Genomic DNA, 24,468 nt, shown 5'->3' on the forward strand with positions numbered 1-24,468 from the left:
ACAGTGTCTGAATAAAGCAGGGGGAGTGGGCAGGGGCAGCAGAGACTGACTAAATGGCAGCGTTCACTGGATCCACCTCAGAAGATAGACTCAGGATTGTGTTTCTGGTTTATTATTGACTTCAAAGCTCCAGGAGCCTCCCTTTCTCATTTTCACAGTGTAATACCCTGTTTCTTACCGTCTTCTTCCCTTTTCCTGTAGGTTGTGGCTCTTTCCTCCTGGTGTCTGCTGAGAGACTCCATTTACTACACACTGTCTGTGGTAGCGCTCATTGTGGTAAGTGTATGTTGGGTGCCTGGCCTGATCCCTTACCACTGAACTCCCAAATCGTCCTTCACTTGAGGCTAGTCATTGCTCTTCTGTACGACATATATTTGAGGATTCTGGGCAAGTGGTTATCTTTGAGTGAAAGCAGCTTTTCTTTCCTCTGGCTACTTTGATCATCTCAAACCCCAGTGTCCTAGTTGGTATTCAGCAGTTGTTCTGGCTCTTATCTCATTTCATGAGGGTCCTGCATAGCATTTCTGTGACTGCTCCTCCCTCCCTAACCCACCCCCATCATTCCAGCTCACTTCCTCCTTGGCTCTTTTGTAACCTCCTTCCCCTCTGTGTCTGTGTCCCTTCCTTTCTCTGTATGCTCTCCCAGGAAACACTCTGCCTTTTACTGATGTTGCCTCCACGTTATACTGTCAGCAATGGAACCTCCCAACAGTCCAGGGTTGTGTCAACACTCAGACATTTGCATGTACCAAACTCAACATCTCTAAGCTTGGGGTGATTTCCCCAAGACCACAAAACACCTTTTTTGGAATTCAGCCACTCTTCTATTCTAGTCACTCAATTTTGTGAATGATAGTAAAATACCTCTCCCCATAACTACCACACACCCACTTGGCTTACTCTGTGGATTTTCATCTCATTTAAATATACCAAATATGTTCCTCCAAAGTCCACTTCAGTTAAAGCTTTCTAAGTGTTTTAAACTGATATAGAACAGCTATATATCTGTGTTGTAACCCAATAGCATTGTTGCCACCTGCTACCCTCCCCATCCCATCAATTCAAGCAGCATCTTTACAATGAACCACTGAAAATGCCATTTCCTTGTTTAATTGCTTCCATGTCACCTGTGGGAACAAACCCATCTGCATTAACTTGGCAAACTGAATCTTCTGGGTGAAGGAAGATGGCAAACTGTAGCACTGCACTGTAGCACTGTCGTCCCATTGTTCATCGATTTGCTCGAGCGGGCACCAATAATGTCTCCATTGTGAGACTTCTTGTTATTGTTTTTGGCATATCAGATATGCCATGGGTAGCTTGCCACATCTGCTGTGCGAGCAGAAAACTCCTGGTAGCTTGCTGGGCTCTCCGAGAGGGATGGAGGAATTGAACCCAGGTAAAGAACTCAAAAATGGAAGTTGGAAGATCTGACTCCTGAACCCTCCACCTCCACCCTCTTACTAGCTCTAACAGCTTTCCATAAATTGATTTCTCTGGCCCCTAATTTTCTTACCAACAAAACCAAAACAAATCCCATATAGGATCTGCTCACTTCTTGTACAAAGCACTTACTTATAGAATATTTCAGTATAAACCTATATAAAATAATCTCAGAGGGATGTTTGATAGCATGTTCTCCACAAGGATCTAGATAAGTTCTTAAATCTGCAGTAGCAAGGCACAAATAGAAGAGGGGTGTTTACTTGTTTTGCCAGTAGGTGTGAGCTGTGTATTTACAGGAGATAAGACTAGACCTTGGCAACTTTGAGAAAAATTAAGACTCTCAAGTATTAAAGAAATAATGGAAAGGATGAAATTTGGATTCTTGAGGCTAGGACTTGTTTCACTGGTCATTGATCACTTGTCCACTGGGGCAAGGGAAATTTCCCAGGTTCTGCTGCAGCATCCCAATGCACTTGGTTCCCTCAGCCTTTGTACCTGTAACACCACTCTTAAGAAACTGAACTTCAAATATGGGGTTGCCATTCCTCCCAGCAGTCATCTCTTGCATGAAAAAACCTTTTTTCTAGAGTGCATTTGGAAATGCTGGAGGGAAAACGGTGCTGCAATTTGGCTGTCTAGATTTCTTGCCGCTCTTTGTCCTCAGTGTCATTTTTCCCATGAATCTTCAAACTAGCATCAGTCTAAACTCTTGCCCATAGCACTTAGGAAAGGAAGTTTTCTTCAGGAAAGGAGGAGAAGCTTCAAGAGAAACAAAAGCCTGTGATAAGAAACTCAGAAGACCAGCAAAAATTCAGAGATCTTCTCCTATGACAATACTTTGGCAACAGGCTTTTGCTGCATAAAGTACCCAAGCAAGGAAGTTTAGGAAAACCCCATAAAACCAGCTTTGCAAAGGCAAGCGACAAGCATCACTATTCTGAGGTCATCTGAATTTCAACCTGAGATGTGTGATTCCTTATTTTTTTTAAGTTTTTGAGGTTTCTCAGCTCTCCTTCCTCTGAGGAAGCCCATATTCTCTCCTCAATATAATATTTCTCTCCCCTGTTTTTTTGTTTTTGTTTTTTGCACACCCAGCAGTGCTCAGGGCTTACTCCTGACACTGCTCTCTGGATTACTCAGAGTGAGCTCCATAACCATGTTGGGTGTTGGAGATCAAACACGGGTCAGCCATAGGAAGGCAAATGCCCTACCCCTGGGATGATGATTTCGGCCCCACCCTTTCTCTCTCCCTCCTCCCTCCTCTCTCCCCCTCCTCCTTCTTCTTTTCTAATTAAAACCTATTTCACTTTTAAATAATATCAAGATTGGCCGAATGATAGTACAGTGGGTAGGACTCTTACCTTGCACACAGCCACCGTGGGCTCAGTCACCAGCATGCTACATAGTGCTGAGCACCTCGGAGTGATCCCTGCACAGAGCCAGGGGAATCCCGAACACCACCAGGCGTGGCCCTGAAACAAAACAAAGCAAAGCAAGACAGAACTAGGTAAGATTGTCTCACAGAGTTGTCTCACAGAGTTGTTTTCTCAGTGATTTCTTGCTGTCCTGAGTATATCCCATATATCCGGTCCCAGGCAAACACATAGTATTTTTTGTGTTCCTGTTCTCCTCTTTCTATGTTTCTGCCACTGCTATGAGAAGAACCAGTTCCCTGCTGGTCATCCTTATGTAATATGAAACTTCTCTGTGGAACCTACTGTGGGCACTGAAAATTCCTGTAACAGAAAGTCCTCCCTCTTATCAATCTTTCAAATAATTTAACTAAAGAGGATTTTTTAATCTTTGCCTTGTTTTTATGGTTCTGAAATCTTCAAGAAACAAAACTACAGGACACCAGGAGTGGGACTCAAAGGAGTGAAAAGTTTGTTCATGAGGCTGAAAGATAATTACGGGCACCCCAGTTTGATCCCCAACACTACACATGGTTCCCAAGCACCATCAGGAGTGACCCCTGAGCAGAAAACCAGGATTTTAAGTCCAAGCAACATTGGGATGGCCCAATTCCCTACACTCCAACCTGCAAAGAAATAAACTCATCCACCCAGAGAGCAAACTGAACTAAAAGGAACCAGATGCATCTCCTATAGATGGCCCATACGTGTGGCCTTTCAGGCCTCATAGAGAGTCCTCAGGACAATCCATGGGACCCAGATCCAAATATTTCTCCAGTGCTGCTACTGGAAGAGGGAATCACTGATAGAATCGCTGTTACTGGATTCAGAAACAGTTGAAGTGGACTCTGATGAAGATGGACAGAATTGAGCTCAAAAAGCAGCGGCTGTATTCTAAAACCAGTCATGAAATAGTGAACTAAGAGAAGGGGACTTGACTTGCCTTGAAATTTGAATTTCACCTGAACTTTGCTTTGTGAGGTTTTCTCATTTTGTAGTTGTTGAGAGAAGCAGAAGAAATTAAGATTAATAATTATTGAAGCTGGAGTGATAGCATAGCGGTAGAGTGTTCGCCTTTCACGTGGCCAACCTGTGTTCAATTCCTCAGCCCCTCTCAGAGAGCCTGGCAAGCTACCAAGAGTATTGCGCCCACACGGCAGAGCCTGACAAGCTATCCATGGCATGTTGGATATACCAAACACAGTAACAATAAGTCTCACAATGAGAGACATTACTGGTGCCTGCTCTCAACAAATCGATGAGCAATGGGATAACAGTGACAGTGACAGCGAAGGCATTATAATTTTTAAAATAGACAGTATACCTATCTCTCAGAACCCTTCTCCCCACATCCCTCCATCCCCATGAAGTGCCCCCATAACCCTGGTGACATTCTCTACAGTGAAGTCTTTGGACCCAGGGGGGCTGGATGTGGCCAAGTAGTCATGCTCTAGGACTTTGGTCTCTCTGTAAAAGTGTCACCTTCAAAGGCCTGGGGATATTCTTTGGAGCACAACCTCCTGTGCATCTACTTTATCAATAGTCAACAAATTGCTACAGACCCATTCCTGCTTCTCTCTCTCCCAACAACTTTGGACCATTGAGAGCTTCTACCTCCGAGTCCTGCCCTTTCTACATATTCCATGTTGTAGGCCTACTGGTCTCTTATTGAAATGTTGCTATAATTTACATAATCATGTAATTTACATAAATGCAAATGAGTTACTCCACCATCAGTCTAACTGCTGCCCTAGAAGGAAAGCTTTATTTTTACCCTTCATCTCTGCTTTGAGAAGCAGTGTTGTGAGCATCAAGAAAAGGAAAACAGATTCTAGGGGGCTTGGACTAGCCCACAAGGGCCAACGGGGCCCATGACACCTGTTTGAGGGCCTTTGTGGTGTCATGGCCATGGGGATCATCCAAGGTAATGCTTCCCTCCCTTCTAGAGGACTCATTGCAATGTGGATCTCATGGAACAAAAAGACAAGTTGGCAGATCCAGCCATTGAGCAGTGCTGTCCAACAGAACGTCTGTGGTGATGGACCCCGCCTTCAGTCTGCTCTGTCCAGTATGGCAGCCCCTTGGCATAAATGCCTTTGGGGCTCTCGAAATACAACAAGGAACTGGATTTTACTTAATTTCATTGTATGTCGTCACATGTTGCTGGTTCCTGCCATTTGGGATAGTAAACTTTCAGGGAAGTTCTGCTATAGAAAATATATTCTCCCAAGTTCATGAATTTTAGCAAGAAAATACCTGGTACTTAACACTAGACTACATAGGGTTGGGTTTGTCTATAAAGTTTTCTATTACCCTAAAAGCTGGCAATTCTGGCTCCCATTTTACAAATAGAAGAGGCTTTCAATGGTTCTTGATGTTTGGGAATTTGTCCCAGGTTAGGGAATTGCAACTCATGAGTATTTACCGGACCAGTGGCACACTTCACCACCCCAGGGAAGAATTTATATTTTTCCCTCCAATAAAATCTGTCTCTCACATTGTTGGAAATTATGGTGAATTTCCCCTCACCCACCCACAGTCCCAGTGGGGAGGTGTGTCTGCTCCCTTGTGTCACATTCTCATTTTCAAACAGAAGGGAATGGCCTCAGCCTCCCCTTTTCTGCAATTATTTCCTTATGACACATGTTCTTAAATGATACAGAGATGGTCTTTCTATGTTGGCCTTAAAGAAAAGACACCTCCAGGGCCAGGGATGTGATTCAGTGCTGAGCACCAGCCTTGAAGGTGCAAGGCCTCTGCCTGATCCCTGGCAACTGCCCACATGGCCAAGGCAACCCCAGAAGTGCTGCTTTGTCACTCCTTTTACACAAGGATATGTCAGGCCAGTATCTGATGCACAGCAACTAACTGTGCAACCCCCCGAATTTAGTATGACAGTATCAAAGAGAAGTGAAGCCAAGGTTAAGGGATGAGAGACAGGGAAAGACAAACTGATGCTGGATAGGTGATCACACGCCCTGCCCGGTGGTCATGCACCCATGCAACCTAAACTTGGGCCTCTTCTTCGCGCTCACCTACAGCTGACCCTTCCTCCAGCTCGACAGCACTGAAGCTCTTAAGTCACGAACACCCGCACCCCAAACATCTCAGTTCTCCTTCCTGCGAAGTAGGAATAACTTTGGTAACTAGAAGATTTGTGGGATGAATGTTAAAGAATTTCTTTTTGCAGGGGGAACACTCTCAGCTGCTCAGATGCTACTCTTGGCTCTGTGCTTAGTTCTAGCATTCTTGTTGGACAAAGATTCCTCTGTTTTGTAGCACCTGACCTTGCGAGGAGGGAGTGCCCTGCTCCAAGTGGCATGGGGTTAATTGAAGGCTGGGTCAGTCTTGTGTTTGCTCCTAAAACAGGAGAGAAGCCCAGCAACAGGTGGGAACCCCTCCTTTGAGGGCAAACAGCTTGTCAACTTTGTGGTAGGTTTTGCACTAGGTTTCAATTTAGTGACGATCATTTCCTCTACCCCAGTCTCTGCCTGCTCCACAGATTGGTAGAATGCCGCCTCTGGCCAAGACTGCTTCCAGGTCATCTCAATCCCCCGCCCTCCTGCAACTTCCATCATGACCAAATCAGCGTCTCGAGACGCTGGTGCTGGACTCCCGTGAAGCTGTAGAGTGTGAAGCAACCCTAGGGCAGAGCAGCAGCTTTCCCACGTCTTCTAACCAGTCCCTGTGCCTAGCTGGAATCACTCTGACCCAGCAAAGCCATCTGCACCCCAGTCCTCAGGGCTTTGGCTCTCTCTGGGCGGCTTTGAGAAGGTCTCACACAGCAGAGTGAAAGTTCTGGCGGGGGTTGTGCGGAGAGGGGGCGCGACGGCCGCTTCCGCGACAGAGAGATGTGTGAGGTCCTGTCTCTTGGAAGAGAAGGATGGTGTAATTTTCTCTTTCTTTGCTGCTTAGAATTCTGATGCCAGAGATTACAAGTGAGCCATGAAATCTTAGCTTCAGCAGTGCCACACCCCTGCGCCCGGGTTACTCTTTGAAGTACAGCAAACCCGGGATTGGCCGTGGTGCCATGTGGGCCCCCCGCCTGGAGCTCAGGGGAGGAGGGCTTGGCCTCTGGGCTCCCGCCACACCCTGAGTGGGCCGCCTCCTCCCCCTGCTCTCCTGTCTCCAGGGCACACCATCTGGGAATTGGGGTTCACCTGCCTGCCGTCAGCCTAATTCAGGGGAGTTGCAGCGCGGACCTCCATGCGGAAGCTTCCGTTTCCATGGTACCTGATCATTCCTCCGGGGCCTAGAGAAAAGAGCATCTTTTCAAGTCCTCTCCTGGGTGCTCACATTTCGCTCAGCTGCAGAACACTCAGAGCTGGAGGTCAGACCGGAGGTTGCTGAAATGAGCCATGTTTGGGTCCAAGAATACCCCTACCGGCAGTGGAGGACCCAGAATCGTAGAAGCAACCCCGTGTTGCTGGGGCCGGCTGCAGAGTCTGCCCAGGCACAACGGAGGGAGCACAGGAGGGGAAAGGCACACTCTCGGCTGTTTCCCCAAAGCCAGCGGCGGGGAAGGGTGCCCTGTTTCTGGAAGCCACAAGAGCAGTCCCTTGACTGCAACTCTTCCTGGATGGGAGTGGGAAAGGCGTGTCCCGAGACTGCAGGGTGTTGGCTGAAGACTCCTTCCAGTGCTAATCCGACTTGAGGTATATGCCCTCCTTCCAGGAACGAAATGGAGCTGCAAAACGGACTTGGACTAGTTCCTCAGCCTTGGCAGAGCCTACCTGGACAGAGGGCTGGGGCATGAGCACCACCTAGTGGTGGTCGTGAGGAACTACGGGTTCTTATCCTTGATGGTGATGAGACATGGATGTTTTTCTTTTACTGCTCTCAGAGGTGGGGAAAGTTGTTTTGTCTCCTTTAAACCATGGAGAATGAAGTAATATGTGGCAACGTGTTTTATAAAAAATAAAACACAATCTTTAAGGAATAGTAACAAATCTCTTCTGCCTGACTGTTCACCTCTTTCTCTCCCTTCCTCCCCGTCCCCCCAAACCACCAACCACATCAAGTGAGTGTGCACCATTATTGTCATTTGAAGAACTCTTAACACAGGCAATTTCAACACTCCATTAGGATGGCACAGTAATGTACTCTGCCGAAGGAACACTTCCTATACAGTACCAACTTCCATATTTTCGGTCTTCTGAACAGGTAGCCATCAGCTCGATGGCTCCTCCAAATACTACCAGATGCTAAAAGCATTTTCTAAATTGCCCTCTGGCTCTTTTCTCCACGCTAATCAAGCCTGCTTTCAATTATATTGGTCTAACCCCTTGTTTATAGATCTTACCATCCACTGTTTTATTCTTGTATGGGCCGTCTCATTTTTTTAAAAACCCATTTCTCTTAGAAGTCAGGGTAAAACTAAATAAACTGTTTTCTCATTAGTGACAGGGCCACTGAGATTGCCCAGTTTACTGTGATAGGCTTTAGGCATCACTGCATTTGTTGTTTGGAGGTTGAGGATCTCTGCCATTTTGAGTTTATCTGCCTATCTCCTTTCTTAGTCTGGCTCCTGGAACCGTATCTCCTCCTCTGGAGATGCTCACCTCCCTCCAACCCAGCCACTCAGGCTGAAGAGTTTCTCTCCTGAATGTGTCTTATCCAGTCTCACTCAGGATTTACAGTTTTCTCTGATCATGCTCCCTCTAAATTCTGATCTCAGTTTGAGATACCTTGTACAATAAGCTCTTTCGGATGTTTTCTTTGACGTGATTATTGCATAATGTGAAATGACATATTAACCTGAGCCCCCACACATCCAGAGCGCATGTGGTAGGGTTTCCAAGTAGGCTGTTTTATCATTATAGAGTATTGCCTTCCTTCCCTGATAGATGAAAATTAAATTGGCATTCTAATAAACTCTTCCCCAGCATCTCTAGCTCTCTTAAGTGCCCATGAATTGATTGTTCCAGCCAGATGCCCAGGACTGATATTGAATTAACTTAAATTAATAGAAAATGTTTTCCAGCTTAAATAATTTGTTCAGTCCATGATTTCTTGACAACATTCTTTTCAAGTAGTGATTATATGAAAGCAGCTGTGCATGCCTTCTGAGAAGTGGGTTCTACATGATCCAATCGAGATCCTGAGATTGTAGCCTTTCATTTCTCCATTCTTTTCCCATTATAGCTTGGCTTCTTTGTGGGGGTGGTATTGTTTCAGGCTGCACCTGGCTGTGCTCGGGGCTCCTTACTTCTGGTGGCTCTCAATGAACCATATGCAATGCCAGGAATAGAATTGGGGTTGGCCACATGCAAGGCAAGCACCTTAACCCCTGTACTATCTTTCTGACCCTAGTTTGAAATTTTCATTCAAATGTCAACCAACTGAATCTGAGCACCATGTGTCCCCAAAGTAATTAAACTCATGTCTTATCTAATGTCTTGTAGGAAGAATGAGTTGTTGAAATGTGTGGATCCTTTCTCTTTATCCTTCAAGATAGTTGAAACCTTTTAAGGGTTTTCTGAGGTGTGCTCTGCATATCTTTGAGATTTTCTGTGCATTTTTCACAACTGACAGTGACAATTGCTGGGGTGAGCAGCGATGCTCACATGGTTTGCTCAGCTTCTTCACACCGTTACTGATTTTAAGTCCAGATATTCCTATATGGTTCTGCTCTAGAGTGCGCAGAGGCACGGTACCCTGAAAGAAAAACCACTCCTAGGTGATTGTCAGAAAGCCATAGCTCATGAGTATGTAGAGAAAACCTAAGAACTCAGCTTCCTGGTTAAAAAAATATATAGAATGTGTCTGCCACAGAGGCAGGGGGTGGGAAGGGGTGGAAGTGGAGGGAGGGATACTGGGAACATTGGTGGTGGAGAATGGGCACTGGTGGAGGGATGAGTACTCAAACATTGTGTGGCTGAAACGTAAGCTGGAAAGTTTGTAAGTCTGTAACTTTATCTCATGGTGATTCATTAAAGTAAATAAAATGTATAGCTGCACCAATTGATTTCAACCATATGCCATCCAGGCAAGTCAGTATGCCATTGAAAGAAGAAGAAACCAAGAATTAGGCCTGAGTTATTGAACCAATTTTGTAGCAAATTGATACTTTCTGGGAAAATTTCTCCACAACTCTTGTTCTCAGTGTAAATCAAAGTCCAGGATTATACCAGTGTTTAATACACAAAATCAGGAAGTGATTTTGGGTGGTATATGAACAAGGTATATGGTACATGAACATATATATGTATGTACGTATGTATGGAAATGTAGCACTAAATTTCTCTATTTTTTAAACAAAATGTTATATGACTTAAATAATATGTAGTATGTTTTACTAATCATAAAGTATCATGATTTACTAATTAGTTTGTAATGGTATTTCATTCGTAGTGTTCCAGCACCAATCCCACCACCAGTGCCAACTTCCCTCCCACCCTCTAACCTGCTTCCTTGACAGGCGTTTTTTCAGTTTAGTCACTGGTTTGTGACTCATGCTTACAGTATTGATGGTTCTGTGGTTTAGATGCATACGCATACACCATCTCTGATATGTCTAAAGCCCCTGGTCCCTGCCCCTGTTACCTCCTGTCTCTACTTATTCCCCTCCTTCATTTCTATCCTTCCCTGGTCTTTTCATTTCTATAATCTGTGTCCAAGGATGTGCCCACTTTAGCCACCTTGCATTGTTATTCTGTGTGCCACAGCTAAGTAAGATCATCTGGTAGTTGACCTCCTTCACACTTACCCATCTGACATGATATTCTCTAGGTTCCATCCAAGTTGCAGTGAGCTGCATGGCACCATCATTCCTCAGTATTCTGTTGTGACAGTTGTTTTACCACTGACACTTGCGTATCATCTAGACCAAGAATGTGGAGTGCAGACTACAGTGTCCAAGGAGGATTTTCAATCACTGTTGTTAGTGCACTTAGTTTTTACCTGATACACATGATGGCAAGGACAGTTAATTTTCCATTTCTTATTATAATGTAGTATTTTCTTTGAAGATAAATTCTTTTAAGGAAACAAAACAGTCAGCTGAAAGTTCAGTTGAGAACATCAAGCAGAAAAAGTGTGATAGTAATGGGGTCTAGGAGATAACTCAAAGGGGTACATGCCTGCCATAGTGGAGGCTTTACCTTCAGCACTGCATGGCCTCCAAAGCACTGCCAATAGTGGCTCTGGTGGCCTCTGAGCACTGCACTGAGGAGCAAGCAACATAGCACTGCTAGACCCAAATATCAAACTACCGAATTCACACAGCCAGGCTCAGAATTACTAGTATTGGCTGGGAGGGGGCTAAAGGGGGCCTAAGCACCACTGAGGAGACTTCTGTGAAAGGGATAATGATAAATAATTTTTTTAACTTTGAAAGTGTTTGACATGGAACCCACATGTCACTCCTATTTGGAAGCACCACCAAGTTCCTGCAGCACCTTTCAGACCTAAATTCCCCAGTGAATCTTCATGTGTCCCTGTTCCCACAGAAATGTCGGAAAGGGGTGGGAGGACCTAATGCTTCTCCTCTCCATGACATTCATCCCCTGTGTGTCACTGCAACTTTGTCCTACAAACATAGCCCCAAACTGACCCTGCACAGAGGGGTTGGCTGGCAGGGCCCCCAGGCCATTTCCCACTACCCCCATGATACATGCATGTGAATTTAATGTGTGCAGGTTTGCATGCTTGAATGTGTGTCTGTCTAATCTGTCACTTTCATTTTTTCCCCACAGTTTATTTACGATGAAAAAGTTTCCTGGTAAGTAACTTTTCTCCCTTCGTATTTCCTCTTGTTATGCTATAAGCCAAGTGCAGCAAAGATTATTTGGAGTACAGGAAAGAAAGGGAAATTTTGAAACAGTTTGGGAATCCTTTGCCCACCTGAACCAAGAAATTAGGTTTGCTTTCCCTGGGGTTGTCCTTGAACCCCCACATATTTTATTATCTATTATTCAAATAAGGTGTCATGGCTTTGCTGTGCTTTTTTGTAACTAGACCATTATGATACCCTAGTTAAGACTTGAGGGCCAGATAGTATAGCAAGTAGTCGCGCTTGCCTTGCATGCAGCAAACCCAGATTTGGTTCGCCAGTTCACATATGGTCCCTTGAGTCTTACCAGGTGCAATCCTAGAGCTAGGTATAAGCTCTGAGCATTTCCAGGCATGGTGAAGTTAATAAACACTCAATTAATCTTTTCTGATCTGTCCAAGTTCCACCCCAAATTCCAAATTATATGTAGCACTGTAGCATTGTTGTCCCGTTGTTCATTGATTTGCTCGAGTGGGCACCAGACTCCATTGTGAGACTTGTTGTTACTGTTTTTGGCATATTGAATATGCCACAGAGAGCTTGCCAGGCTCTGCCGTGTGGTCGGGATATTCTTGGTAGCTTGCCGGGCTTTTCGAGAGGGACGGAGGAACCGAACCCAGGTTGGCCGCATGCAAGGCAAACTCCCTAACCGCTGTGCTATTGCTCCAACCAAAATTATATGTATATCTTAGGAATCAGATATCAAAACATTTCAGTGACCTTTAACACCCTGCCTGCCTGACATTTGAGAAGATCTTAGGGTTCTGAAAAATTCAATTGAATTTCTTTTTAGTTGAAAGGAAGTTGTTTGATAGATAAAACATTTTGCCAGTTGAAATACAAGGGAAGGAACATGTTTACATTTAGAGCTACTGTCCAAATCCCCATTTTAAAATGGGTTCTAAGCAAGTCAGTTGTGTAAGAAACATCTATAAATTGGGCGATTTGTACATTCATGATACGTTTTTCTCAAATAGCTGATCTATTGATGTGTGAATGAGCATTTTAGGATTACATGAATGTGGCACAGACATAGATAACTTTTGTGTTATTTAAAGCTAAGGAACTAGAAAAAGGAGAGAAGTCATCACTTTTCTCTTTTAGTAAAATGCATGTTGATCCTTTGTTGGCAAGACTTACCTATGTCTTAGGATATCTGTGCTCTTAGAAATTGGGGTGACAGACCTTACCACATTGAGGTAAAACTTGGGATCTTTTTCAAGGTATTAAGGTATTTTCACCAAGACTTTGTAAGAGGGGAGAGAAGACTGCAGCTAGAATAATTTGCTTTAGGAGAGAATGTATCTACAACAGCAGATGAAAAGCAAGGAGATCTTTAAATAAACAGGCAGGAATGCCCAGGAGTGCTAAAGGTTAAAGGTCATAGATAACCTCCTTTGGGGATCCACTGGGACTTGGACCCCACTGGGACTTGGTCCTTCCCGAACACCACATGTTGTTCAGTGCTGATGATATTTGGTTATGCCACTACCCCCAGGACAAAGGAATCACAGTTGATCGCAGAAGACAGGTTTTTTGGGGTTTTTTTGGTTTTTGGTGTGTGTGTGAGTGTATGTGTATGTGTGTAAAGTGGAGCAAGTCAAGGAGAGTCTATCTGCTTTGCCTTTCTAAGGCTGAACAGCCTATGTTGGGTGACCTACCTAAGGTACAACTTAGAGTCTTCTGCTTAAGATTCTGAAGTCATCACACCCCTCCAGAGAACCAAAGCACCTATACATTGAATTACAAGAGGATGGGAAGACCAGGGAAAAATAAGTTGCAAATTCCCAAGAATGCTTTGACACAACTTGGAATCTTAAACCACACACAGGCGCAACTGCTAAGCCAACTGCAGAATAGGAGGTGGGGTCTCTAGTGGTCCCAGAGCAATTTCCCCACACTGTCTGCCCATCATCTAACGTTAGTGACTCTGTGGTCAGGCTAAGGGTAACATTTTTCACATGAGTGAAACTGAGAGTTTACAGTCTATGCCTCTGGTCAATAACAGCTTGGGGATTTCCAGCAATTTCAACTGCCCATTTGAGTGGGAAATACATTGAGTTTTAAGATTTTTACAATTGTACTCGCTTGCCCAGCCAATCAGATATGTTTGTGTGGCTGACAGGATATGTCTGGGACTTAGTTTCCCTGATATCTCTCTGTGAAGTCAGATATCTCCACCTGAGCAATTAAAGCAGTCGTCTTTCAATACTATCTTCCTTAAGCAGCAAATTGTATTCCTGTGGCAGTACATTCCAGCATGTCCTTGGGAATTTAAGACAGGTAACAAGTTCACCCCAAATCCTCAAAAGGAAAGGAATTTCTGTTTTGTTTATTTTGAAACTAGAGAACTCTTTAGGAGGAAGTGAACCTTATCCAATTAAAATACATGAGGACCAGGCATTCCCAGCATCTGTGGCTTAGATTCCTTCACCATTCCTGAAGCAGAGGACTGCAGTAAATACCACTGAGCTAAGAAACAGCAGTGAGAAGGTTTTTGCTCTCAGGTAACAGATTTAAATAGTGACTTTTATTTCTTCCATAACAAGTACCCCAGATGTGAGTGTTAGGGAATATCCACATTTCCCTGGATATTCCCTAATGGTTTCAAACGGACTGCTATTGTTCCAGCCATCAAGTTGAGACTGAAGACCAAAAGGAGAAAGAGAGGCTCTGTCATTTATTGAACATCTTTCCACCTTACACTCTTCGGTCACAACTGAATCTGTCCTTGCTGAGGATAGAGTTACCACTTTAGCCCAATCATTGTTTGCTTTAGAGGGGAGCCAATCTTCCTTGAAATCGAAGGTTCCTCATTTGTGGGATTTTATTAGCAGTGGGGCGGAGGGAGAATCTGTCGTAGAGTGCTTTTAGTATGTATCTACCCCAAAGCACATTTTAAATAGAAAGCACCAAAAGTCTGCTTCTTAACAATATGACCTGCAGAACCCACAGTGTTATCAGAACTTGGAGTGTTTCATCAGTGAAGGACCAACAGAAGATGTAACTGGATTCAGGTCCATGATTTTATTTCTTCTTTGCATCTCAGTTTTTGAGCTTAGGTGTAAAAAGGAGGTATACAACATGCAGACAGTGGCTCTCCATCTTATTTGAGGTGGTAATTGGCTGTTGTTAAAGAAGGCCTTTGATTCTGTTGAGACTGAAGCAGTCATCAAAACCTAGGGCAAAACATCAAAAACAGGGCATTCAAACTCAGTACATCAAAATCCTCCATGAGCTGTATCACGGATTCACCAACAGGATCTCACCATTCTACAAGGAAGTGATCATTGACATAAAGAGAGGGGTTCAGCAAAGTGATACCATTTCACCAAAATTCTTCAGTGCCACCCTCGAGAACCTCATGCAACAACTGGAATGGGAAGGAATGGGAGTGAAGATAAACAGTCGGCAACTACACCACCTCTGCTTCGCTGAAGGCATCATTCTAATAACACCAAACATTAGCCATGCGGCACAAGTGCCGGCCGACTTCAACTGAGAGTGTGGAAAGGTCGGACTGCAGCTGAATCTCACCAAAGCAATGTTCATGAAAAACGAACTAGTCCCTGATGTTCCATTTGCTCTCAATGGAACGAACATCTCCAAATGCAGCAGCTATATGTACCTGGGTCGAGAACTCAACATGAGGAATGACTTGGTGCCAGAACTGTGCAGGAGGAAGAGAGCAGCGTGGAATGCCTTCAAGAGTGAGGAAGAAGTGGTTAAGAGAACAAAGAGCCTCCGGCTCCGGGCACATCTTTTCAACTCCACCGTTCTTCCTGCACTAACATATGTCTCAGGGACCCGGGCCCTACGAAAACAGGATAAGAACGCTATTCAGGTATCCCAAAGAGGAATTGAAAGAGCTATGCTTGGAGTATTACATTTCACTCAAGTGAGAGAAGGAATCCAGAGTTCCGACTTCCATCAACCATCAAGAATCAGGGACGCTGTCTCATTTGCCAAGACGTCAAAAATCAGATGGGCCGGACACGTAATGCGATTCAGAGACGACCGCTGGACTAGAGATGTTACCAACTGGATTCCATGGGACATCAAAAGACCACATGGCCACCCACCAACGAGATGGTCAGACTTCTTCGTCAAAACCCTGAATGAACGGTTTGAGGCTCTTCTTGTTCCTGGAGCGAGCAGATACTATTGGGCTACATTAGCACAAGACAGGGATGAATGGAGACGTTACTGGTGCGAGCTTGTGCAAATCGAAGATCAACGGGATGACTAGTGATACAAGTGATTTGCTGTTGTAGACTATCAGAAATAGAATTGTGCCTTCCAGCTAAGCATATGGAGGAGCCCGCCCTCATGGGAAGGACATTTGGCAGGAGGAATCAGGGCACTTGCAAGTGGTTTAAGATTGAAGTTTGTGGGAAGGGAAGAAATAAATCCAGATTATGCTGGAAGACCCTATCCTCAGAGGACAGTGAATGGTCATAGTCAGAATAAGTGGATGGGAAAGTGAACTACAGGAAGGGAAGTGACTGGTGTGATGGCAGAGATCTGCAGGTGATCCAATTCAACCCTGTAGTTCTCTCCTAGCACTTCCTGGAGGCCAGGCTCCATCCTAGACCTGATCCAAAGTCCAAAACCAAGCTTGACCTTAGATCAAGGACTGGGCCAAGGTAAATTAAATTTAATTAATTATTTAAACTACCATAAAATATATTAAGTTGCTCTGCCTTCTGCTTTCTGAGTGTTCTGATCTGATCTTGCTTTTCATGGGTTGCTGTAGTAACATTGTATCCTAAAGCAAATTATTCTAACTGCCTCCTCCTCTTTCCTCTTAGATACAGTAGAAAACTGGCAATAGTACCTTAATATATTCAAAGAAAACCCAAATTTTACCTCCAATATGGTAATTGTTTGTTCCTCTCTTTTACATGATACCACCTTCTCTAGCATCAATAACTGATTGATTTAATTTAAAATCAAATTTAAGAACTCTACCTCAGACTAGAGTCGAACAGATAATTGACATGTAATTTATTACATCATTTCCAAGTGTCCTTGGCACTAGGGAAGGGACCCAGATGCGCACTGGGCCAGGAATTGATAATCAAACACTCGGGTCAGGAACCAGAAGGCACAGCACCACCAGAGAGCCCACGTCTGGCATTCTGTGTAGGGGGACAGATGTGGGGTATGCCCTGAGCCTAAGCACAGAGAAAACCAGAAATGACAACAGAAGCATAGAATGCCCATCCCACAGGCATCCCCGAAATGTGACCACCAAAAGCTAAATTCAAATACTGCCATGGAAAAACTAGTTTTGAAGAAAAAATCCAGAATATCTAAAGGAATTAGATAATACAAGCATATCAGTTTAGAAAGTGCTTGGCTTCTAACTGTGATATTGTTTGACAGTCTGGCAACACCTCACTGAATCGATTCATGCACTGAAACAGTGACATCATTTCAGTGTCTCTTACTTCAAAATAAATGCTATCAATAAAAACTTGCTTTTCCTAGGTCCTGTCAAAGAGGCATGCTGGGGTGGCAGGAGGGAAGCTTTGGACATTGGTGCTGGGAAATGGCACTGGTGAAGGGATGGGTGTTGGAACGTTGCATGACTGAAACCAAATCATGAACAACTTTGTAACTGTGTATCTCACATTGAGTAAATAAAACAATTAATTTAAATATATATATAAATCAAAAAGAGGGAAAAAACTTTACTTTTCCCAATTACTGTGTGCCACATAGACATTGGTCTGGCATCATGATCAAGTTACTGATGATGATGACTGAAAATTCATGCTTGAGGGAAATCTCACCCAGCTCAGATGTGATTGAGATATGATGTAATTGATACTGTGGAGAGAACAGTGGGAAATTGGGAAGACAAGGATATCAGTTGGGGAAGTCAGCTGTCAAGGACTTCATTCTCAAGCTCCAGAAATTAAGAGCCCAGATAGCTGATGTGAGGTTCAGGTGTGAGAAGCAGTGTCAGTGACTCCTAGAAGCAGGTGTGAGATAAAACAAGTAATGATAAATAAAATTATCATAGACTGAGAAGAAGCTTAAAGAACATTAAAAGATCTTGTGTTGGAAAGTGGGTAGCAGAGAAGACAATTTGACGAAGGTGACATTTAAACTGATATTTACAGAATACAAAGGTCCAGTAAATAATGAAGGGAAGGGCATAGGAACAGTATGTGCAAAGGCTCTAGAAGGAACAGTGCTTTTAAATGTGCAAATTAAAAGTGGCATCATGGTGAACATAAAGGGTGCCTGATATTGGGGGTTGGGGGGAGGTATACTGTGATTCTTGGTGGTGGAATATATGCACTGGTGAAGGGATGGGTGTTCGAGCATTGTATAACTGAGACTTAAACCTGAAAGCTTTGTAACTTTCCACATGGTGATTCAATAAAATATACATATATATAAATTTTTAAAAATTAAAAAGGGGGAAAAAGGGTGCCTGAGATGATTTGGAAATAAAAGCAAGTTCTTCAGGGAGAGGGCATTTTTCCCTTGGGTATGTTGGGAAGCAATTGAATTTTAAGCAATAAAATGGCATGATTTAGTAGCATCAAAGAAGCCACTTCTCTGGCTGAATCTTAAGATAGATGAGGGAGGTAGCAGTATGGTGGGAAGACATGAACAACTGAGGAAAGTTTTTGGACATAGAGTTCCACTAGGTGTGAAGTGATGGAAAAAGAAGTTTCCATATTGATTTCCAGATGTGCCCTTCAACTGGGAAGAGAATGGCATAGTGATCTGTGGTGGCCAAGCCCTGGGGAAAATGAAATAGGAAATAGGAATCAAGAATTCTGGTCCAACATACATTTAGGTGCTATGTGGAGAGGCCAAATTGATAGCTGGATATATGAGCCTGGAGCTGGGAGAGGTGTGGAGTGGATGTGTCAGTTGGTGTTTACACCAATTTGTCAGGATGAATTCACCTAGGCAGAGCCTGCAGGTAAGAAAAGAAAAAGAATCTGGATTTAGAGGTTGAGCTGAGGAAGTGGAGGAGAAGTTAGGGGTCAGAAAGAAATCTGGAATGTGGCCTCTCCCAGGTCAGGAGAAGAGGGTGATTTGTAAAGGCAGTAGGTAGCCAACTTCCAGATTTGCCTTGAAAGTAAACAGGATACAGGTACAGTTCCTGAAGTTGTGTAGAAAGAGGCACTGGTACCATTTCCTTCGGGGGATCAATGGATGTGGAAGTGAGACTAAAGAAATTTTCCAGGTGAGTAAAAGGCACTGAAATGGAGGCTATGCAACCCTTTGGGAAGTTTTGCTGAGAAAGAAACTGATCAATGTAACAGAAGAGGATTTGGGGAATACCTTAATTTTTTCTCTCAGTCAAAAACATCCTGAGCACCTTCTATAAAAGAAACACCTTTGCATAGTCATTATTTTGGGGGTGGGATACAGGCACTAACAGTGATGTTTAGGCCCACTGGTACTCCAGAAGCCTGAGGGCCACACCCAGTTGTGCTAGGATGGGGATGGTCTACACTTGAGCCACACCCTTAGTCCCTGCGGGTCATTTTTAATGGATGCTTGGAAGCCCATTGTATGGGCACACTCCTTGTTATGTAGGAGTCCAGTCCCCCTTCTCAGAGACATCTTGGTTTTCAACAAGTTATTTGTATAGGTATCATAGCTCATCTCTGTTCCTCTCTTTTACATAAGACTGCCTTCTTTAAGATCATTTTATGGGCTTGAAAGTTGAAAATAAAAATGAGGGAATAAAGAAAAACTGGAATTTCTTCATAAATATGTTCTCCATTAGCTCATTTATTATATAGCTAAAAGTTGATTGAAGGTGGAGTTGGGGGGATAAATTAGGGAAGGGAACACTAGGACAATGGTAGAGGGGCAAAGTGCCTGTTCTAGAGAAAGCCTAGGGGACGGAAGGAAAACTGAGGACATTGGTGGAAGAAAGTGGACACTAGTGTTGAAAGGATTGATGTTGGAAAATTTTGTGCCTGAAATTTAATAATGAATAACTTTGTAGCTCTGTAATTCACAGTGATAAAAAATTAAAAATTAAAGGGACGGGTGTTGGAAGGAACATTGTATGATTGAAACCCAATCATGAACAACTGTGTAGCCATGTCTCATTGTTATTCAATTTAAAAGATACATATTATATATTATTAAAAATAACACAATAAAAATTATCAAGAAAATGTGAAGCAAGATATTAGATTTCTCTTTAAAAAAAAGAAAACTGCTAAAATAAAGCAAGTAGAAGTATTTGAGTTACCGGAAATTCAAGACACAATCTAATGAGTTTCTTTTTTTCCTTTCTCAACCATTTTCTTCCTACTCACTCAATTCTTAACCTTCCTTCTCTCCATTTCCTCATCTCTTTCACCTTCTTCTTCCTTTCCATCTCATCTGTATGTATTTATGCCTAAATTTCATGTAAACATTCCCTTCATTATCTCTAATAGTTCCTCTGATTTGCTCTTTTTAAATATATCTGAATAGTTTTAGTGAATGATTAAGCATGGGGAAAATGTTGTAAATATGCACATATATTTGGCAATATTGCGTAAAGCTTATTATGTTCAAAGAATTGGGACTGGAAAAACAACAGAGAGGAAGCAGTATTTTCCTTTTAAGTGGAAAAGGAAGAGAGTGTTCGCTGGAAGCTGTATGGGGCATCGAAAGTGGCTGTACACTGAGAGATATTTATTGCCTCTGCATGTCTGAAGAAAGAACACTGCATAGGTTTATCTTTCATTTACATCGAATGTGTCTTGGAAGAAAGCCCAGTGCATTCCACATCTGCCTTGGGTGACTTCTTTAACTAACCAGTCTTGTTTTTGTACACAGGTGGGAGTCTTTAGTCCTTGTGATGATGTATCTGATCTACATTATCATCATGAAGTAAGTAAAACGCATTCTCTACTTGCTTTGCAAAGCCAATTTCTACTTTCAACATGATGTGATAATGTGAACCCAGGAGCATGGGAGAGGTCAGATATCTGGCTGGTTACAGTTGTCACATCACACTCATTTGCCTTCTTAGCAGCCTGATGTGAATTCCTGCAACTTTTATTATAGTGATAGCAAAGACCCGTTTGTTCTACTTATCGTGATAGAGGCAAAACTTCTGTATTTCATTTGAGAAAACTCTCAAATCCTCACCCATCTTCAGGACCTGACAACTTAGCTCTGGGACATATCTTCATTGTTTTTTATCACAAAATAGGAGATAAAACTCATTAAGTTTCCATATAGGGCGAGAGAAAATGGGACCAGCTAGTTAAGAGAAGAATAGAACCAGAGACCAGAGAGCTGCACACTTACATTAGTCCTATCATATTAGCTATTTGCCACTGCATGTAAGGCCCAAACGTGTGACTTAAAGTCACACACAGGGATTGTTTCATAATTTCTGAGCACTAGGCATCCAGAAGCAGCTTGACAAGAGGGCTCTACTTAGGCTCTATTTTGGGATTTCAGGTCAGAAGTTGGCCAGGGCAGACATCAACTGCTTGGCTGGGGCTGGTGGAGGTGTCCGCTTGTGTGCCTGGCCTCATGGTAATAACTCTTGACTGACGTTGACACTCCCCCACGCCCACGCAAGCCTTTCCTGCAGGCTGCCTATCCTCTCCACACTGGGACTGGCTTCCTTCTGACAGGTGATTTCATGAATGAGAAGAATCCTGCAAAGCTTCAGTTAAATCTATCCTCACGAGTCATATAACATCACTTCTGCTGCAGTCTATTAAAAACAAGTCAGTAAGTACAGCACATGCTCATGAGGTCTGCTTCACCTTTGGAAGGGACAAAAATAAAATAATTTCTGGTTGTATTTGAAAGCTACCCCTATTATATTGTCCTTTGTGGTCTGAGCAGAGCAGCTTACTACTGTATCAAGAATTACACTGTTGGACTGGAGAGATAGTTCAGCAAGTCAGGCATTTGCCTTGAACTTTCCAACCCATATTTGATCCCTGGCATCTCATCTGGTCCCCCAAACCAAGCCAGAAGTAAGTTCTGAACACCACAGGCTGTGGCTAAAATACAAAGGATTCTGTTATTAATATGGTTCTATTTTTAAAAATTAAAAACTATTTTAAATTACATTGCTTTCTCTCCTTTGAAATAAACTTTACAAAAGGGTTTAAATTATTTTTGAAAATATGTTAAATGTATTATACCACAATAAGGAAAATTGGGGGCTCACACACACTGAAGAGAAACAGCCCAGCATTATGGAAATTGCCAGTTTGGACATCTCAGGTAGCATTCTGGAGTTGGCAAGTCAAGTTTCCCTTAAAGTTGAAGCCTTGATTCCAGGCACCAGTGACCAAGAGCCCTGGTTTAAGATAATTCAGTATAACCATTTTCAAATTTCTAGTGGAAGTAGGTGATGGCTTGGTTGGTGTTCAGGTTCAGACATAAAGTGACCTGCTATAGATCAACTCAATACAGTGTCCAACCTTGCCCTAAGGAACTGTAGGATGATGTTTGTAGACACAATATGTGGGTCTTATTCCTAGGATAGGGCATGGATAGAGAACTCTGGTGTAGAGATACCAGGTGGTTTTACGAAGTGACTATTTCCCACTGAAAAATACCAACATATGGGATCTTATCAAAACCAGAGATGACCCAAAGTTGATCCAAAATATCTAGACTTTTTAAAACTCTTTAAAGATTGAAACGTCTTTTTCTCAAAATAATTATTAGAAAACCAAGGAAATAATTATTATTAAGTAACATTTTCTAGTAATTATTATAAAATTAGTAAATCTTATATGGAGACATCTTCCTTCAGTGTCTTTCTTATTTTCTCATTCTTCCTTCACATAGATGTTTAAAACAAAATCTCCCTTTGTGGAAGAAGGATTGAGAAATTTTGCTAGCAGGCATTTAATGACACTGCCTTTCTCTACCGAGATGTAGATCCCATGAGTCACTGGTAGAGCATGTGGGCATTAAGATAACAAGTGAACAATATATCTCTCCTACCCTAAGCCATGTCCAATGTGAAAGCTAATGAGCTGTGTTTCTGCTGGTGGCTCAGCTTTACCAAACTCCCAGCTGTTCACATCAGCAGGATACAAATGAAATGAGGAACAGCAATGACCGTGCTTGTAGGATGTTCTGCATAATTTCTGATTTTAAGTTCTAAATTGAAATCTCTGCCCTCTAGCCATTCCCCTCTGCAATCAGAGATTTTAATCATGAGATTTATATTTAAAAAATCTGATATATAAAATTGCGTGCTTCGCAATAAAATAGCTTCAGGGTGCAAGCACCAAATTTAAAGCCTTCAATTAAATATATAAAATTGAATAACAGCAATTTTTTTAAAATCCACATATATTGGAATCATCAGCTGCTTCTGGTAGATAGCTTTACAATGACTTTAAATATTTTGTCCAAAGATCAAAAAAATCCTTGTTTAGTGAGGTAGGGAGAAATGTTAAGGGAGCATGAGGCATAACTGGTCTTAGTGACAATTAATTTCTATACCACTGTTTCCCTTTGGTTCAGATTTGGTACCTAGATGAAGCAGGATGGTTTGGTGGTTAATAAATTCAAGCACTTTTATTTCTTCAGAGACCAGATATCCCATCCTTCATTTAGCCACCAAGTTATTCAACCATTTAAAAATCTCATTCTCATTTTTTCCAAAGCAGGGGTGATAACAGTTCCTGACTTAAAGGAATTTTGTAAGGACAAAATGTGATAGCATTATTATCTTATTAATCAACTCTTTTCAAGAAATCTCTTATTACTATACATAGTATTATTATCCTGTAGCACAAATCTAAATAAAGATGTAACACATAGTTGATCTGAAACCCAGATACTGAACCAATTCGTTGATAAAAATTTCTCTTCATATATGTGCATAAAGACTTAATTTTAGCATAATACTCTATGAACATCACACCTAAAACTAATTCTAATTCTTTGATACAATTAAATATCATTCAGTGTTAAAGTTTTAATGGTTTTACAAATGTATATTTTATATATTTCTTTCAAATGTCATAAATATGTTAAAATAAAAATCCAAATCAATTTCACTATTAAAATTTGTTGGTACATGTTTTGGATCTTTTTCAGTCAATAAACTTCCCCTCTGTTGTTTCTTTTCCCCTTGTAATCTATTCCTTTTTCTTTCCTTGTAATTTATTCTTTAATAAAAGGTGATCATTTGCTTTCCAGCTGCCATGGTTTGATTACATCCCTACATCTTGTGAAACAGTGCAACTTATTCCTGTGGCCCCTATGTCAGCTATTGATTTGATTCAAGTTAGCATGTGTCTTCAGTAGCATGAGTCCAGTAAGCACATTGATATCTGCAGTCCCTCTGTGATCTGGACAGGTACTGAAGCTCAGTATCTAGCTTCATTATCTCATTAGGACTGCAAAACAGATACCCTATTCCTAACCTCTCATAAACCCTGCCTCAGAGTCCCAGGATTGACCTGCCTACGTCATTTTTCAGAGGCACCACCAGCACTGCTGACTACTGTACATGCACTGGGAAAGAAGCACAAGCTCCGTGGGTGCCCAGAAGGAGCTGTGGAACAGACGTGGCAGCCTCTAGGCCTGCTCCATCTGTACTTTGATTGTTCTTATTGCCTATAGTCCCGCCACTCGGAGCAGCACTAACCCGAGAACAGTCACCTGCTACAGAGGGAAGAGGAGGGAAGAAGCTCAAGAGTGCCTCGCTCTGTAGAAACGAAGAAACACTGTTTACGCCAGCCAGTTAGCAATTTAGAGTTGCTGTGCCTGGCTTCCACTCATAAGGGAAGCCAGGGATCATGATGCTGGGACACCCCTATGGATTGTCCCATATTCAGTAAATCCTGAGGCCTTGCAGGG

The 24,468-nt window shown here is 42.6% G+C and overlaps 1 protein-coding gene across 1 annotated transcript in view; it reads left to right on the plus strand.

The window, feature by feature from the left end:
• Window positions 1-24,468, plus strand: part of SLC24A3 (solute carrier family 24 member 3) — a 653,927-nt gene that overhangs the window by 582,590 nt on the left and 46,869 nt on the right. Inside the window, exons 7-9 of the mRNA XM_004614409.2 lie at window positions 202-276; window positions 11,555-11,580; window positions 20,449-20,502. Coding sequence (XP_004614466.2) covers window positions 202-276; window positions 11,555-11,580; window positions 20,449-20,502 — 155 coding nt within the window. The remainder of the gene's footprint in view (window positions 1-201; window positions 277-11,554; window positions 11,581-20,448; window positions 20,503-24,468) is intronic.

This window comes from Sorex araneus, chromosome 3, assembly GCF_027595985.1.
Source record: "Sorex araneus isolate mSorAra2 chromosome 3, mSorAra2.pri, whole genome shotgun sequence".
Classification (NCBI taxonomy): Eukaryota; Metazoa; Chordata; class Mammalia; order Eulipotyphla; family Soricidae; genus Sorex; species Sorex araneus.